The sequence below is a fragment of the Sesamum indicum genome, linkage group LG8, assembly GCF_000512975.1.
Source record: "Sesamum indicum cultivar Zhongzhi No. 13 linkage group LG8, S_indicum_v1.0, whole genome shotgun sequence".
Classification (NCBI taxonomy): Eukaryota; Viridiplantae; Streptophyta; class Magnoliopsida; order Lamiales; family Pedaliaceae; genus Sesamum; species Sesamum indicum.
In genome coordinates, this window is record NC_026152.1 from 659425 (window position 1) to 676640 (window position 17216).

The following is a 17216-nucleotide window of genomic DNA, read 5'->3' on the forward strand; positions in this document are numbered from 1 at the left end:
GCTCTGGGGTAGAGACTGCACTTTGTAGTGCTTGTAGATACGGTGGGTGGATGTACCGCGATAGCTAGTGATCAAAGCCTTCTGAATCTTTTCATATATCGAAAAGGAGCATACAGAAATGGTTTTGTTTGGTTGTTTTAACCTTAATGGCGTTGTCCCTGCCTCGGACATGGAATACAATAATGTTACCTTTTTCCTTCTATATCCCTAAACCATAAACAAAATTTAATTATTACTACAAAATATGTAGTTTAAATACTATATTATATATTCAAGTTGTGATATAAGAGATTATATAATTACATCTCTTGATGTATAGATAATATAGAAGTTGGACGTGGCAGAGAACAATCTATACCATGAAAAGAGATTAGAAAGTCTCTTCCCAGGAATGAATGATACTATATTTTCATTTCCATCCGTGTTCCGCAATATGTTCTTAGATTTTCGATCACACTCCAAGCAACGCATTTTTCCCTTTATGATTTGATGCCAACATAGAAACCTTAAACCCATTTTAGAGCTTCTCAGGACTTGAATGTTACAATAGTATTTAGGAGATGGTCCTGTAACTTTGTATCAGAAGCGTTTTTGTCAGACCGTATGCAAAGTTATATATATCTGTATGATTTTTTATCCCACAGAGTAATGCGTTTTTGATTGGTGGAGCATAGTTGTGTGAGAGTGAAGGCTAATGAACTAAAACTGTATGCCTCATCTATCTATGAATCTCCATACTTTCTGTGACAATGTTAAAAGGATCAGACGTTCCTCACTCGATCCCTCCTGTTCCTGCAACAAACTTATCCAGCAGGAACCTACATTTCCTTCTAGACTAAACATTTGAAGTGCGTCTTAAATTTTCTACCAATAGTCTCCACAGGAGCAAAACCCATCCCGGAAGTGATGAAACCGGCTGGAATCCCTGAGTATGATTTCACGATCAACGATCTTAGCTATGAGCTTAATGGCAGAGTGACAATCCCCACATGTGCGAAGATTCTTCATCACTGTTATAGCACTGCCCTCTGCAGTACTAATTAGCGCAAAAGATATAGCAAGCCTCTCACTGTGGCATGACAAGAGTGCTTCCTTCTGTTCTTCCTCTACGTCATGCAAAGCAAATGTTTGATCAGAGACATAACCATGCTCCTTCAACTTCTCTCCTAACCAATCCAGCTTTCTATATATTTTTTCACTTGAAGTATGGGACTTATCACCGGAAAGAAATGTATGTCGTACACCCCTGTGGAAAAGCCAACTGCGACCAGGTTGTTTGAGAGTACCCATCTTTTTCATATTCCTTCTGACTCTTGCGGCATCAGTCCATCTACCAGAGGAGGCATATATATTAGACAGCAACACGTATGCAGCACTACAATGTGGATCTATGGTAAAGATGTTCCTGGCAGCACGCTCAGCCACCTCCACATTAGATTGCGCTCTGCATCCACTAAGCAAGGCAAGCCATATAGACAAATTTGCTTCCATAGGCATCATTTTCACTAAATCTTCAGCTTCATCCAACTTCCCACTTCGGCAGAAGATATCGACCATGCAGGCATAGTGCTCAAGCTTCACTTGAACTGAAGCATATTGGCAAAGGCATTTAAAGAAGTGTCGTCCCTTCTGCAGCATACCAGAATGGCTACAGGAGTTGAGCAACCCAGTGAACGTGATTTCATCTGGATCAACTCCTGCTTTTGCCATTTGGCTAAAGAATGCTAGTGCCCACTCGCCACAACCATGTTGTGCACATCCAACAATTATTGAATTCCATGAGACAATGTTCTTGTCAGCAATTTCCCTGAATGCGACAACTCCATCTCGTATGTTTCCGCATTTTGTATATAAAACAACAAGAGAATTTCCCACAAAGAGATCAGTTTCCAGTCCTAGCTTGATGGCTGCACCATGAATCACTTTGCCCCAATCAACAGCTTCCATCTCACGGCTTGAATTCAAGGCACTGGTGAATGATGATTGGTTGGGAACAATTCCTACTCTAATCATGTTACGGAAAACTCTGAATGCATCTTCATGCCTAGAGTTGATACCATACCCTGTCACAAGAGATGTCCACACTACTACATTTGGATGCAACTTCTCGTTAAAAGCCTGTATACATTCCCCAATTTGTTTGCAATTTGCATAGAAAGTGACTAGGGAAGCAGTTATATATGAATCAAAAGCATATCCAAGTTTTAAAATATGTCCATGAACTTGGCAACCCAGGCACAAATTACCCACATTAGCACAACTTGTTATAGCACAAGCAAAAGTACTTGATGCAGGCTTCACCCCAACTGCCACCATACTCCTAAAAATCGATAAAGCCTCATAGGTCCTCCCATGCTGATCAAGCCCGCTAATCATCGTGGTCCAAGAAATGACATTCCTATCAGGAATCATCTCGAATAAACTGGTCGCCTCTTCCACTCTCCCATTCATGAAGAACCCATGAACCATCGCATTCCACGCTGCTGTATCCCTCACTGGCATCTCCCAGAACAACCCATTAGCCTTTTCAATCATTCTATACTTCAACAATGCATTAATAATGGTAGTCCAAGTAATGACATTCTTCTCAGGCATCTCATCAAAAAGCCTCAAACCCATCTCCAGATTTCCGCAGTCGACACATCCTTTGATCATTAAATTCCACATAACTATGTCTTTAACAGGCATTTTATCGAACAGTTCCAGCGCTTCATCCAACCTGAAGTTCTCTACATAAGAAGAAATAATCTTTGTGGATAAATACACATCGGGAGACGGGATCTCATTGAAAAGGTCCCGAGCGTCATCAACTCTTTGGTTCTTTAAATGATTAACGATGACTGAAACGTATTTACCAGAGGGCTGCATACAAATTTTAGTTGTCTCTGCAATGCTCGTGATAGATTTTGAAGGATTTTCGAGAAAACTCAACCAAGAGATTCTCGAATTGGTAAAGGACTTCTGTAAAGATTGGAAACTCTTGAATATGGCACGAAACGTTGGCATTTCTTGTCATAATGAAAACCGTAATAAGGGAAAGGAGAGCTCTATTATGCTATACACGTTTCAGCAAACAAGAAACTCCCAGCAACCAATGGTTTTCTGTAAAAATGCGAGCTTTATTATAGAAGTAGGAAAACCAGAGCTTTTCTTGGCCAAAAGTCGCTATTTCAGGCCAAGAGCTACTTGATCAGCTTGCAGCATTAGCAGTTTCAAATAAAAGAACTTTTTTTTTCCTTCTAGAAAGCTGAAACTATTACTGGACCATGATTTCAGGATAAAAGGGCAAAATCATAGTGGGTTTATGATAAAAGTGAGAAACGATTCTCACTGAACCTCAAAAAATCAGATGATAAAGCGACAGAAGGACAAACTTAACTCTTGAGCTAAAGTAATACAGAGAAAATTAAGAGACCTGATAAACTTAGCAAACTCATAAAATAACAATTGATGGTGCTGAGGGTATTTTGGTCATTTTCAAGAAGATACTGTTGAATAAGCAAGATATTGCTTTTGGCAATTACTTGGAGAAATCACAGTAGAGATAAGGTTTCCAGAATTACTAAATTAAAAGAATTGCAGAGAACCCTAAAGTAAGAGCAATTTCAACAATATTCAAAAGAAAAGTTGGCAGAAATTGTGAGCAAGAAAGAATAAGGCGTTTCTTTGGCTGCCTTGGAACACAAAGCATAATCTTTACAACCACAGAGAAAACCTTTAGAACATACAGCCTTACAAGAAAAGAACCAAAAGCCTTCTGCTCTTGGCTGTTGTAGCACTTATATATATCAGCCCCCTTTAATCTGCATGCATCAAAGACATGCAAATATCTTAAACTCTTCAAACAGGGTTAGCCCTTCAAACCATCCTCCATCTCGTCGATTACTTAATAAGTCCAGGAAATGGCTGGAGAGCAGCTAAAACCAGTTGCAGGACTTCTTCTGTTCCTCAACTTTTGCATGTATGCTATAGTTTTGGGTATTGGTGGCTGGGCAATGAACAGAGCTATTGATCATGGTTTTATCATTGGTATGTACTTTTTCATGTTTGTTTCCATACACTCAAACATAATGCATATCAATATCTTGGAACCAACGGTGGGGGACATGTAATTTGTGAAACAGGTCCAGGATTGGATCTGCCCGCACATTTCTCGCCTATATACTTCCCTATGGGGAACGCGGCAACTGGATTCTTTGTGTTATTTGCTTTGATTGCCGGAGTGGTTGGAGCCGCCTCAGCCATTTCTGGAGTAAACAATCTTCGTTTCTGGGACGAGGATAGCATGTCTGCTGCTGCCTCTGCTGGCACTATTGCCTGGACTCTTACACTTCTTGCCATGGGGTAACTATATGTGTGTGTGTAAATATATATATCTGCAAAGAAATATGTTTAGGGGGCAAAAATTCTCTTGTTCACTGAAGGAGAAAAGAATCTGCCTGGTTTTTAAATTAAGAGAGCGTGTTTTGTTTCTTTTTCAGCTTCGCATGCAAAGAGATTGATCTATATGTCAGAAACGTCCGTCTGGTGAGTTGAACGAACATTTGTTTCCTATAAACAAGCATGTTATACAAAGGTGGCAAGGAATTACAGTTAACTTGTATTTTCTCTACAGAGGACAATGGAGGCTTTCATCATTATCCTGTCTGCTACCCAATTCTTTTACATTGCTGCTATCCATGGAGCTGCGAGGAGAAGAGCTTGAGGATCCTCAACTTGCCTTATCTGATGTTATATGTGTGTGCATCTGTGTGTGATTTATGTCTGATTTATTCTTTAGGAGTTTTTACGCTTCTACCAATTTTTTTGTTCATTTATGTTTTCCAAAGTGCGCAATGGCGCAGAGGATTCATGTATTCAGGTCACTCTAAAACATGATTGAGTCAATGTGTGTATAGCAATAAGTATACAAGAATGTTTCTTGATCATAACTCTGTATCGATCCATTTTTCTGAGGACCCTCCTGTTTGTTTGCTGCATTTTGAGTGCCAAAAAGGATGTAACTACAAGAATTTTCTACAACTGATCTTGCATATCTTAGGTTGGTTTGGAATAAACCACGGAGCATATTGATAAAACATGTATATGAATTTGCTCAAAACAAACTCATCATAAACCAATGAATCAATTGTTACATATACGACGGACTGAAAGTTGACAGCAACTACATATAATTCAAAAGAAAAGGAAATTTATAAATTTTGCAACTTCACAGTTTTCTCTCAAGCAGCATAAAGTGATGTTCTCAAGAAACCGTAATATCACACTGAAAAAGAAAGCAACTTCAAAATCAATGAGGAAACATGTATCATAGGAAACTAGTTCTTAACTGCTTTCCTCATAATACTAACACTACCTTAACGCATAACCGACTCTTGCACAGTCTTCAAAAATTGATCTTTAAAGAAGAAAGATCACAATCGACTCTACTGAAAATCCTACTCAGGATTCCACAACCACAAGATCTACCCCCTGCTTCTGCAGTCTGCACTGATAAGATAGAAGGATTTAGCAATCTATTGAAACCCATGCTCTTCTCTGCTGGAGTAACTCAGAAGGAAAAAGAGATGCAGAAAGATAGACCAAACAATGCAACGTCCAGCTACTGAATCGCTGGTTAATTGACTTAACAGAAGGGGAAACTCCATGATGCCCATAATCATAGTTTTGTATCAAAGGCAAACTTATAGTTTCTCTCTTTCATCTTAGCGGATTGGATCCAGTTGACTTCGAAATAAGTTTCATCATGATTGGGTGTAAAAGCAAGCAATAAAAGCTGTAGATCAGTTTGATGCATACCATCCACACTCACTGTTATTCAGAAAAAATCCATCTATCCAGCATTTTTCATGCAAAGCTACGATAATAAAGATCACAAATTGTATTATCGGAATGAACAACAAAGAATAAGATTTTGTGATGCCATTTACCTAAGTACGACTATACAAGGTCGAAATAATATCTATTGCTGGATGCAACATTCCCGCATACAACATTTTACATTTTTTGACTCAAATTAAATTTGAAGCTTCAGAGGATACTGACCTTAAATTATCTACCAGACCCCGTAAACACTTCAAAAAGTCCACAGCAACTCTTCCAAGATGTTGTTTGCACTGGACGGGTAGCAGGGGCTAGCAATGGCTGCAAAAATGATACAGAAAGAAATTGGAAAAGGATTAAGATGGAATTTCCGCAGCATAGTATCGATGCCCAAAAACTGATATAATTAGGCAGATGCTAATAAACAAGCAGAAGAAAAACAAAACACTACCTCAGTAACTCCAGAATCGTTCTCACGTTCTGCTCCACTATCAGCAGTAGCAATAGGTGCATTGTATGACAGAGTCAACCGATCATCAGTTTCTTGTTCTACATATTCTTTCTGATCAGGAATTTTAATCTTGTCCTCAACAGGTGGACTACTTGCTTCCTCCTCCTTTTGCTGTGACACTGTGACATCAGAAACTGCTGAACTACCAACTTTATCCTCAAAAGATTTCAGCTTTTTCACCCCATTTTCCTTGAATACAGATTCAACTAGAGACGGATCTGCGGGGTCGTCAGCTGTCTTCTCTGGGACAAATGCAGGGATATTTTCAATAATTGGATCTTCTGCCTCTTCAATGTTAGCAGTATGAATAGCCTCAGCTTGCGCTCCAGACAAACAATCAGCTGCCTTCCCTGAATCAACAACTGAAGCAACATCCGCTACAGCTTGACTACTCTTGATATCATGAGACTCATCATCTGAACTGCTGCCACTGCTACTACTTGAGCTCCCAGATGAACCTCCCTTGTTAGACTCCTTTGTTGAATCGTCATGCTTTCCATCTTTTATATCAGATTCATCCTCAATCTTGAATTCCCTTTCAACTGGAATAATACTCTCTTCTACCACAATGTTTGGATCGCCAACAACCTCAATTTTCACTCTTTCAGCAGAAGGAACATTTGAAATATTCTCTCCCCCCTCAATTTCTTCTTCCTCCCCCTCCCTTGAAAAGTTCTGGTGGCTATGGTGGTCTTGAGATGCGGGAGAGCTAACCTCCCCAACATCACTCTCTTTATCATCTTGGTTCTTCAAATCTTCACCCCCTACCATATTTGGATATATTCAGAATAGTTCAATACAAGATGCAAAATACCAATATCAAAATTACTCGCCTAATATTTCATCCCAAAGAACTAGAAATCCAACAGAATCAATATAAAAATGAATCTATTCCACATCCATGTACTATTACTCGATGGCATTCTCAAGAAAGCACACTTCAATCTTATATACCATACCAAAACCTAACAAGCACAATAATAACTAGCAAATGCTCATAAACCCGTCTCCAGCTATTGCCCAAAGACAAACATATGTGGGCGGCAGCAAAGATTGATATGATACTGATTTATAAGAGTATAACACAAAGACTGATGGCCAAGTGAAAAGGATGCTGAAACAATCAAACTCACACAGATTAAGGCATGCCCACAAAGCCAAACTGACGGAAAAACTAACTGTAAAGTTCCAAAAGATGAAAGAATAATTGAGTGGCACATGGAGCTGTATGAATTGGATTTAATAAAGTAAAGAACCATCTTTTCTAAATAAAGTAAGAGCTTCTTCGTACCATGAGAGTGAGCAGAAGCAGGGGATGGATTATTGGGATGGTTGTTAGGCTGATTCTCCTTCTTTTTCTTGGCAGCTTTTCGCTTCTTGGAGCCTGAAGGCATGATGATGGTTGATTAATAAGATTGATTGAGAGCTACAGCTATGGAGCAAAAAAATGGATCGTGGGCTGTCTGCTCAATTTCTTGATTCTCTCCCCACACTGTCCCTCACTACAACAGTTTCTCTATCTAGCTGTGCTGTCTTTTGTTTGCTACTGGGTGAGACGGTTTTTGTGGATTTCAAAATAGTACAGTGCAGAAGGGCGGGCCTGTCCGATTGGTGGTGTGTGTGGCTTTTATGGTATGATGATACGGTGTGGGATCGGAGAGACCCTAATTTTCGCTTAAATACAATTTCCCCCCCAAGATAAATCGATATATTATATCCGCCCCTTCAAGATTATTTTGGGTAACACTTACCCTGTATAGAGCCTTTAATTAGATTGATTTTTTTTTTTTCAATTTATTTCAAATCTTATGGTATTCTATTTCGATTTAACATATACATGTAACATGTATAATAAACACTACGTAATTTCATTTTATTTAAGTGAATATTTTATACACATTATGTATATATGTTAATTTAAATAGAAAATATAATAAGATTTGGAATAAAAATTCAATCCAGCCTTTAATATGTTATGAAAAGAAGGAGATTCAATACCCACAAATCGTATTCAATATTTAGTTATTATATTTTCGGAACATGAAATATTATTTTCGCATGTATTCGGACAACAAACATAATAAACAATGATGATGTTAAACAAAAGGAGAATTTGGCAAAAGATGACATGTTAGCAAAGATTGGAGAGTATAAAAGATCACAATATGATACGTAAAATTCATTTTCATCCTCGATATTTTATTTCAACTTTAAAATAGTCTATATTTTTTCAATTTACTTCAAATTAGTTCATCTGGTGGGTAATTTTCCAATAGTACTCTTCAACCTTTTCTTCTTTACAAAAAAAAAATTATTTTAGTCCCTTACTTTTATTTCAAATTGTAATTTGGTCCCTCACTTATAAATTTAGAAAAATATAACTAAAAATTACTATTGGGCAATTACTTAGATAATAATTTGATTCATGACATATAAACATAATAGTTATTGCAAATTTAATAAACTTCTTGAATTTTTTAAATAGAAAAGTACTTGAATAAATAAGTTGGAAAAAATACTTAAAACAAAAATATAACAAAATATCTTCTAAAATTAGAATATTAAGAAATGTCAATTAAAATATTGAAGAATGTGGCATAAAACCCCTCTTTAGTAGAGTGCGTATTCGAATTAAATGGCACAAAATTTTATTTTAAAATATAATTTTATAGATGGATGTATTCGAGTGAAATGACATTTTTTTTTATTTTAAATAACATTATAGATTCTAAATTATTCTGCTTGACAAAATTATCCTCTCACTCTTTATATATTTACATATATAATTTCAAAAGTACTTTTATTTAAAAAAAAATTGCGCTAATATTTTATTTGATATTTTGCCAACTTATCTATTCAATTTTTTTTTAATTTAAAAAGTGCAAGAAGTTCATCACATTCACACAAATTACCGTTTATGTGTCATTTAAGTTAATATTTAAATAATTATCCACCTGTAAATACTTCCTACTAAATATGGTTGATTTTCTTGAAATTTATGTATAACAGACTAAATTGCAATTGAAAATGAAAAGTTCGTAAGGGTAATATGGAAAAGTCAACTATTGGAGGGATCAATTTGAAATGAATTGAAAAGACAAGGACTATTTTAAAAATTAACATAAATATTGGGGACTGAAATAAATTTTACCAGAGTATTAGAGAATAAGTGTTACAGAAAATAATTTGAGGGGTGTATATGATATATTATTTTTGTTTAAGGGGTAAAGCGTAGTTAATCCATTGATTTTCAAATGAGTATGCGGAGTTGGTTGAAGAGGTTGGTAGGATTACTGTTCAAGTCAATACTGGTTTTTACGTATATAAAGTTTATCAGTTTAAAAACAAAGTTAATCGCGCTTTCTGAATTATGCGACATTTGATAATTTCTACTGCAGAGAAAAAGAATGTTGAAAGAGATTTATATATGATGAAATTACAGTGGAGGTTCTGAAACTCGGTCAAACCCATGATTTAACATTAGTAAAATTCATATTCTCGATATTCAAATTAAAAACAAAACAAAAAGTTGATGACTATAAATTAGTAATATTATGGCACACCATCTCTACGTGTGTATAATAAATAATATTTTTATATTTTAAAATATTATTTTATCATAAAGGAAATTGTTAACTTCACAAGAAATTAATGCAGCTGCGTCGCTAACCATCATTTATAAATATAAAATATTTTTTTTTATATTAGTATAGATATGATGGGACTTTTTAAAGTTATTAAATCCAACTGCTAAAATTCCAGCTAATAAAAAGTTATTTGCTCATAATTTGGGCCTCTTTGTGGACTTTAGAGTGTGCGATAATATATAATAAATTTGGATAATTGATGACATGGTGACCCATCGTTTCTGAAATTTATGGAACATTCAGACGTCAATATAAATGCTCACATTTAATTAATTTGTGAACTTGAGCGACGAAAGTCGGCAGAGTAATTGCGAGGGTTCATTCATTTGTAAAATGATTGTTCAATATTCAAATATTGGGATTGATTTATGCAATAATAATTAATGCAACTACATTTATTCATTAAGTTTCAATCAAATTCATCCACACTCGTCACAAAACTCTATTTGTTTATTTCATATCTCACAGAGGTAAATTGCATTTAACCTTAAAAAACCTTGTGCGTATTCTAGGAACTTTAGGATTGAATTTGGGTTGGATTGTTCCGAGACTCCCAATCCAATTACATTGCTTCCTATTTTAGTCGTTTTTTTTTTCAAAATAATTCAATATATATATATATATATTTGGTACTTTTTCATTAATGTCGAAGGTAAACTACAATTAATCAGTTAGTTATATACACTGCACATTATTCTAAAATTGCCGAGATTTAATTAATTAGTTCAAAATTCAAAATCATTACATCAGTTATTAACTTTCATATATTTATATATAGAGACACTATAGCTCAATCTAAAATTCTAAATCCTCATGAGGTCGACGTATGATTTCCCGACGAGTTCCCGCGAGATGAGTCCCTTGAAATATTCAGCCACCGCAATCGTCTTGAATTTTGCTGGAGTCTGAGGAGTGACAAGGCTTGCCGCCGGGCCCAGATGACCGTCCATGTTGGGGCTCAGAAATGTGGCGATGGAGAGCCTCTCCTTTGTGGAGTTGACAGTTGCTCGATGCTCGATGCTCCTGTATGCCCCATTCGTCCAAATCTGCGTGCCAATTCATTGTTTATTAATTGTTTGACACGTTTCAGATCACAAAAGTAATTGCTCGACACGTATTGAGATTTCTGATAAATCTTTGTCACATTTGATCAAATACCTCCAAGATATCCCCGATATTGATGACGAATGCATTAGGGAGTGGAGAAACGGGAATCCAGGCTCCATCTTTCTTGATCTGGAGGCCCTCCATTTCGTTTGCTTGGAGGAGAATGGTGAGGCCGACTGCATCGGAGTGTGGGCAGAGACCCGTGACAAGCTCCGGTTGCGGACACGGAGGATAGTAATTCATCCTCATCGATTGAACCCCTTCTGCGAACAGCGTATTCATTTCTTCAGCTTTTATGTTCAAGGCTTTTGCCATTAGCTTTAGAATCTTCATGGCAAGAACTTTCAGTTCTGATGCATACAATTCTATGGCGTCCCTGGCATCAAAATTACCAAAAAACAAAAACAACTTTTGTGTTTATTAATCGATCACCAATCAATTAACTCTAAAAATAGCATTTTTTTCATATTAAATATTGAATGATCCTTCTCTGTAATTCGCTCAAGTTGAGCATGTACCTGAAAGTAGGAGGAAGCTTGGGAATTAAGTAAGGCTTTCTGAGGTATGTTGGTGAGGTTCCGACGAAAAACATGTCACCCCAGTCAAGCTTTTGCTCTTCTGATACAACAAAGGCTTGCCCATAGCCCTCTATGTCCTCTTCCTTTTGCATGAACTTGTTCTTTTCTTCTATTGGAAGATTGAAGAATTCTTGGACTTCTAACTTCATTTTCTCCACCACAGTGGAGTCCACCCCATGATTGATCAACTGAAATAAAAGAAAAAAAGGATAACTCTGTGTGATAATTCTTGGTCTTCAAACAAAGAATAATTTTGAAGTCGTGTATATATCTAGATATGACACTTGATAGGTACCTGAAAGAAACCCCATTCTTGGCATGCATGATTCAGGGCTTCAAGCTCAGAATCCACTGAGTATTTGTCTAATAACTTCTGCATATCGATGACAGGGATTTGAGGCAAGGAAGAAAGAGTAGAGAGAATTGTCTGTTGATGTTGATCTGGGCGCACGTATCTTGGAGGAACCGTTGCTAGTTTCTCCTTGGCCAGTTCTTGCACAATAGGCACCGGAAGAGAGCCGCCTAGCTTTGGTTCCATTGCTACCGCACTATGCCTCAGACAAATTTCAAGTCCACTATGCTTGTGTTCTCATCTTCATGAAGCTCTTCTTCTGCATATATTTATTCATCATACGACGGAAAGGTAGAGGGATTCTAATTCTGTCGAATTATAAAATTAAGTAATTAGTGTACTATATCTATAAGGTGATTGTCGAATCTTGGAGGCAATTGATCTATCAATTGTCTGTTGCGATCAGCCTAGGCCGGCCCGTTATTGATAGTGACGAAACTACGTAAACGACAGACTGCATGTCCATTACGTTTCTGACTAATTGCGCTTAACGAAGTCATGCAAATAATGGGTAAAACATTTCGATAAAGGACGAAAAGCATATGGATTGATTTTAAATCATTAAAAATGAGGCCTGCACTGCGTTGATTGCTGTTTTGAATTTGAGCCACTCGTCTTGACACTTATTTTGGATGTTCACAAGGCTTATGCGAGTAAAGCACGACTAGCTAACCCCTATCTTCGAAAGAGTAATCCAATACGCGGAGGAAATCATTTGTTATAAAGATACAGGGCAAGGACTCCGTTATGTTGATTCTACCGGATAGAATAGAGTTTATATTTTCTCAAACCAAGAGTTTGATCCTGACTCCAAAGGAGGCAGCCGGAAACAATAGTATAGTGTACTTTTAGTTCATATCATGAAGTAGGGCTGCTTAGTTTGGTAAATCAAATCAAATTGAATCAAATTGTACAGATGCATTCCTCGAAATGCCATACCAAAATCGAACTCAGTTCAGTTATATCGGGACCTTTTTCCATTTTAAACCGAAAAAATTGATTTCTTTAAAAACCAAAAAAGAAAAAATAAGTAATGGATAATGCCTCCTTTCTTCCTTCCATTAATTTCCTCGTCTCTTCACCATTCCATTAAATCACATGTTCTTTGATAAATATTTGAAGGAATGTGGTTGGGGCTAAAATTGCAAATTTTTGTAATTAAATTTGGTAAATATCAAAACAATAGACCAAAATCATAAAAAAGAAAAAGAAAAAAGTTATAAAACGTGAATTACAATTTTCCCAATATGGAGCAGAAGAATGTTAAAAATATATAGGGATCCGGGGCCGGTGACCAGATTGAAACAGAAACCTCTAATATGAATGAAATTTTTGAATTTTGGATATGACCCAATCTTAATCAAAATTTTATACATGTGAATATTGTTTTTGTAAAATATTTTTTAAAATACACTTTTAGCATGAAGTATATTACGTATAACATGAATATATAATATATATATATATATATATACGCTAATTTAAATAACTATTTATTGCTTGAGAAAAAAGTAAACAAGAAAAGGAAGAAGGAAGACTGGCAGTTTCTGCTATGATTGCAGAAACTTACTATTGCCATTTCATTACTTCAATTATTGGTTTCTTAAGATGACGACAATGACATATAAAGAACTGAGTCGCTACATAGTAACTTGTAAATATATTTACCACCACATTGTATCGGCTATATCCCCAGACAGTAGTGTATACCCTAAATCCTCATGAGGTCCAAATATGATTTCCCCGCGAGTTTCCGAGAGAATAGTCCCTTGAAATATTCAGTCACCCCAATCGTCTTGAAGTTTGCTGGTGTCTGAGGTGTGACAAGGCTGCTCGCCGGGCCCAGTTGACCATCCAGGTTTGGGCTCAGAAAGGTGGCGATGGAGAGCCTCTCTTTTTTGGAGTTGACAGTTGCTCGATGCTCTATGCTCCTGTATGCCCCATTCGTCACAATCTGCGCCCCAATTCATTGTTGATTATTATTTGGAAACATATATAATGGGATTTTATGAGAAATTTGATCGAATACCTCCAGAACATCTCCAACGTTGATGACGAACGCATTAGGGAGTGGACAAACGGGAATCCAGACTCCATCTTTCTTGATCTGGAGGCCTTCCATTTCATTCACTTGGAGGAGAATGGTGAGCCCGACTGCATCGGAGTGAGGGTAGAGACCCGTGACAAGCTCCGGCTGAGGACACGGAGGGTAGTAATTCATCCTCAACCCTTGCATCCCTTGTGCGAATAGTGTTTCCATTTCTTCAGCTTTCATGTCTAAAGCTTTTGCCATTAGCTTTAGAATCTTCATGGCAAGAATTTTCAGTTCTGATGCGTACACTTCTATGGCATCCCTAAAACCAAAATTAAAAAACCAAAGTAAAAGTAAGCCAACTTTTGTCTTTAATTGACCCATCAACTAATTAACCCTAAAAATATACATTTTTTTTCTTTATTAGACATGTTAGATATTAAATAATTTTTCTCTCTGGCATTAATCATTAAGCGTTTGTACCTGAAAGTAGGAGGAAGCTGGGGAATTAAGTGAGGCTTTCTGAGGTAAGTTGGTGAGGTAACTATGTAAAACATGTCAGCCCAGTCGAGCTTTTGCTCTTCTGATACAACAAAGGCTTGCCCATAGCCCTCTACGTCCCCTTCCTTCTGCCTGAATTTCTTCTTTTCTTCTATTGGGAGATTGAAGAATTCCTGGATTTCTGACTTCATTTTCTCCACCACAGCAGAGTCCACCCCACCCCACATCAACTGCACCAAAATTGCCATACAAAAAGAAACCATTCTCAATTGGTCCTCAAAGTTTATACAAAGCATAAATACCGATCAAGGTACGTGACGGGTACCTGGAAAAACCCCCATTCTTGACATGCATCATGCAGGGCATGAAGCTCAGAATCCATTGTATGGATGTCTGAAAACTTTTGCATATCAATGACGGGGATTTGAGGGAAGGAAGAGTTGAGAGAAGAGAGGGTCATCTGTTGATGTTGATCTGGGCGCACGTATCTTGGAGGAACTGTTGCTGATTCCTCCTTGGCCAATTCTTGTACGATAGGCACCGGAAGAGAGCTGCCTAGCTTTGTTAATTTTGGGTCCATTGCTGCCGCTCTATGCCTCAACCAATTTCTATCCCACTTTGCTTCTTTATACTTCTGTATATATATTAGTTCCAATGAAGTAGAGTAATTAACGGTTAAATTCATTTTTATGTCAGTGATATATTAAAATATCAAAACTCTCCTTATGAAATTTTTAATATAAAAAATCATCCATATGTTATGAATAAATAATCACACCACCCCTTATTCAACTTGAATCTATTTTTTTTGAAATAATAACTAAAATACCCCTATAGTCAACGGATCAAATTAGAAATTTTCCTTGTTCTCATATGATCAATGAGGTTTTTTTTTTTAAAGTGAAATGATAAATTATGATTTTTAGGTAACTTGAGAGTATAATCATCAATATTGAATATTTATATCTAATAATTGTTGATAATTGTACTAATTATATATCATCAATATTGAATAATTATATTTAATCAATATTTATTATTAAAATAAAATAATAATTTTTATTAATAATATCCCATTGATGCGTCAATTATTGGTTTCTTGCAATTCCGTGGGGGTGGCCTGATAATTTAGAGTACACGCAAGTGAAGTGGGTAAACCATACCTAGCATTTTCACGGTGCTGTTCAAATCTTTAATGATTTGAGATTGACCCCAATTGTTAATTATTTTTTTAATGTATTTTTTAAATAATTTCTGCCCATTTTCAGGTAGAGGAGCCTTTTCTCTTAAGTCCAAAAATAGAAACAGGTTAAATGAATTTTTATTAGATACTGATTTGAATAATTTTAATTTTTTTATTATAAAAAAATCTCGTTAATTGATTCTATACATGACAAATTACCAATATTCTCCTGAAATTTCATAATTATAATTATTCATTTGTTATTTAAAAAATACAAATACTTTCCTCAAATCAACAATCATTTGATAAATACCCTAATGATAGTCTAAGCACGGTTTTCAGAAATCGGCCAGTTCGACCAGTTCAATTGGGAACCGGCCATGTATTGGGCCCAATTCAGATCTTCAAAACCAGTATGGTCAAACTAGTGAGGATCGGTCATAATTGGTGACCCAATAACTGGTCAAAAATTGATTCTAACCTTGGAAAAAATTATTATTTAGTTCAAATTTTTCCATATTTATCGCCAAAAGAGTTTAAGTTTGGCTTATATTTTTTCAATATAGTCTAAGCACGATTTGCTTAAAGCTTTCCGTCCTATATTTATAGTCTAAAGTGATAAACTTTACCTTATTTTTTTTCAATATGGGACAATAAGCTTGGTTAAGCTTTTTCATAATTATAGTCTAAAGTATCTAAATTTTTACTTTATCAATGTGGGACAATAAACTTGGCCTAAGTTTTTCTGTATTTATAGTCTAAAGTGTTTAAATTTTGATTTATACTTTTTTAATGTGGGGTAATAAGCTTGGTTTAAAATTTTCATATATATAGTCTAAAGTATTTAAGTTTTAGCTTATGCTTTTCCAATATGGGATGATAAACTTGATTTAAGCTTTTTCTATTTATAATTTAAAATATTTAAGTTTGGCTTATCTTTTTTAATATGAGACAAAGCCACGTCTAACAACTAATAGGGTTTAATAAATTGATATATAATATATTGATATGTTACAAATATATATACATGTATATAATATATTTCGGGTTAATTAGTTTTTTAAATTCGGTCCGATCGATCGAATCAATGACCCAATAATTTATCCGGTTCAATTTTCAACACATTCATTATAAGGTAGTATCTGTTAGCCTTTTATTAAGTTTAAAGAATATTTATAAATTTTTAATTATTGCAATTTTGGAATAGCTTGTTGTAATTTTTTCCTAAATTTAAGACGATTCTTGACCATAATTAAACTAATTTCCCCAAAATAGTACTTTTACATAATTATAATTTTTTCTTTATCATCTTTTGGTAAGTTTTATTGGAAATCTATGTATTCCAAGTAAAATATCAAATGTAGCATCATCTTGGTTAAAATATTTATTGTCTTAGTATTTGTGCAGTTGGTAAATTAAATTTTGAAAATGACTTCTCAACATTGTTTATTAATAAAGAAATTAGCGGACGGAAATTTCTTG

The 17216-nt window shown here is 35.6% G+C and overlaps 5 protein-coding genes across 8 annotated transcripts; 1 reads left to right on the forward strand and 4 right to left on the reverse strand.

The window, feature by feature from the left end:
* Positions 7-3522, reverse strand: LOC105167322 (pentatricopeptide repeat-containing protein At5g46460, mitochondrial). The gene has a single exon (XM_011086989.2). It carries the CDS (start codon positions 3004-3006, stop codon positions 865-867), a length of 2142 nt encoding a protein of 713 aa, XP_011085291.1. The 5' UTR covers positions 3007-3522; the 3' UTR covers positions 7-864.
* On the forward strand, positions 3770-4861 carry LOC105167323. The gene is made up of 4 exons (XM_011086990.2): positions 3770-4029; positions 4125-4344; positions 4482-4527; positions 4616-4861. The coding sequence occupies exons 1-4, from the start codon at positions 3903-3905 to the stop codon at positions 4703-4705; spliced, it is 483 nt and encodes a 160-aa protein (XP_011085292.1). The 5' UTR covers positions 3770-3902; the 3' UTR covers positions 4706-4861.
* On the reverse strand, positions 5113-7940 carry LOC105167324 (uncharacterized protein YGR130C-like). Of its 4 annotated transcripts, XR_002287621.1 has the most exons (5): positions 7626-7938; positions 6275-7098; positions 6046-6144; positions 5357-5490; positions 5113-5266 (listed from the first exon to the last, which is right to left on the reverse strand). XR_002287621.1 is itself a non-coding variant. In XM_011086993.2 (4 exons), the coding sequence occupies exons 1-3, from the start codon at positions 7726-7728 to the stop codon at positions 6052-6054; spliced, it is 1011 nt and encodes a 336-aa protein (XP_011085295.1). In that variant the 5' UTR covers positions 7729-7940; the 3' UTR covers positions 5113-5490; positions 6046-6051. The 4 variants fall into 4 exon arrangements, 3 of the variants coding, with proteins under 3 accessions (XP_011085295.1, XP_011085294.1, XP_011085293.1); XM_011086993.2 differs by having other exon boundaries at positions 5113-5490; positions 6275-7089; positions 7626-7940; XM_011086992.2 differs by having other exon boundaries at positions 5113-5485; positions 7626-7939.
* LOC105167328 (protein SRG1) lies at positions 10636-12415 on the reverse strand. Its single transcript, XM_011086999.2, has 4 exons — positions 11962-12415; positions 11607-11854; positions 11140-11464; positions 10636-11027 (listed from the first exon to the last, which is right to left on the reverse strand). Exons 1-4 carry the CDS (start codon positions 12202-12204, stop codon positions 10785-10787), a joined length of 1059 nt encoding a protein of 352 aa, XP_011085301.1. The 5' UTR covers positions 12205-12415; the 3' UTR covers positions 10636-10784.
* LOC105167327 (protein SRG1-like) lies at positions 13497-15198 on the reverse strand. Its single transcript, XM_011086998.2, has 4 exons — positions 14877-15198; positions 14534-14781; positions 14048-14372; positions 13497-13972 (listed from the first exon to the last, which is right to left on the reverse strand). The coding sequence occupies exons 1-4, from the start codon at positions 15129-15131 to the stop codon at positions 13730-13732; spliced, it is 1071 nt and encodes a 356-aa protein (XP_011085300.1). The 5' UTR covers positions 15132-15198; the 3' UTR covers positions 13497-13729.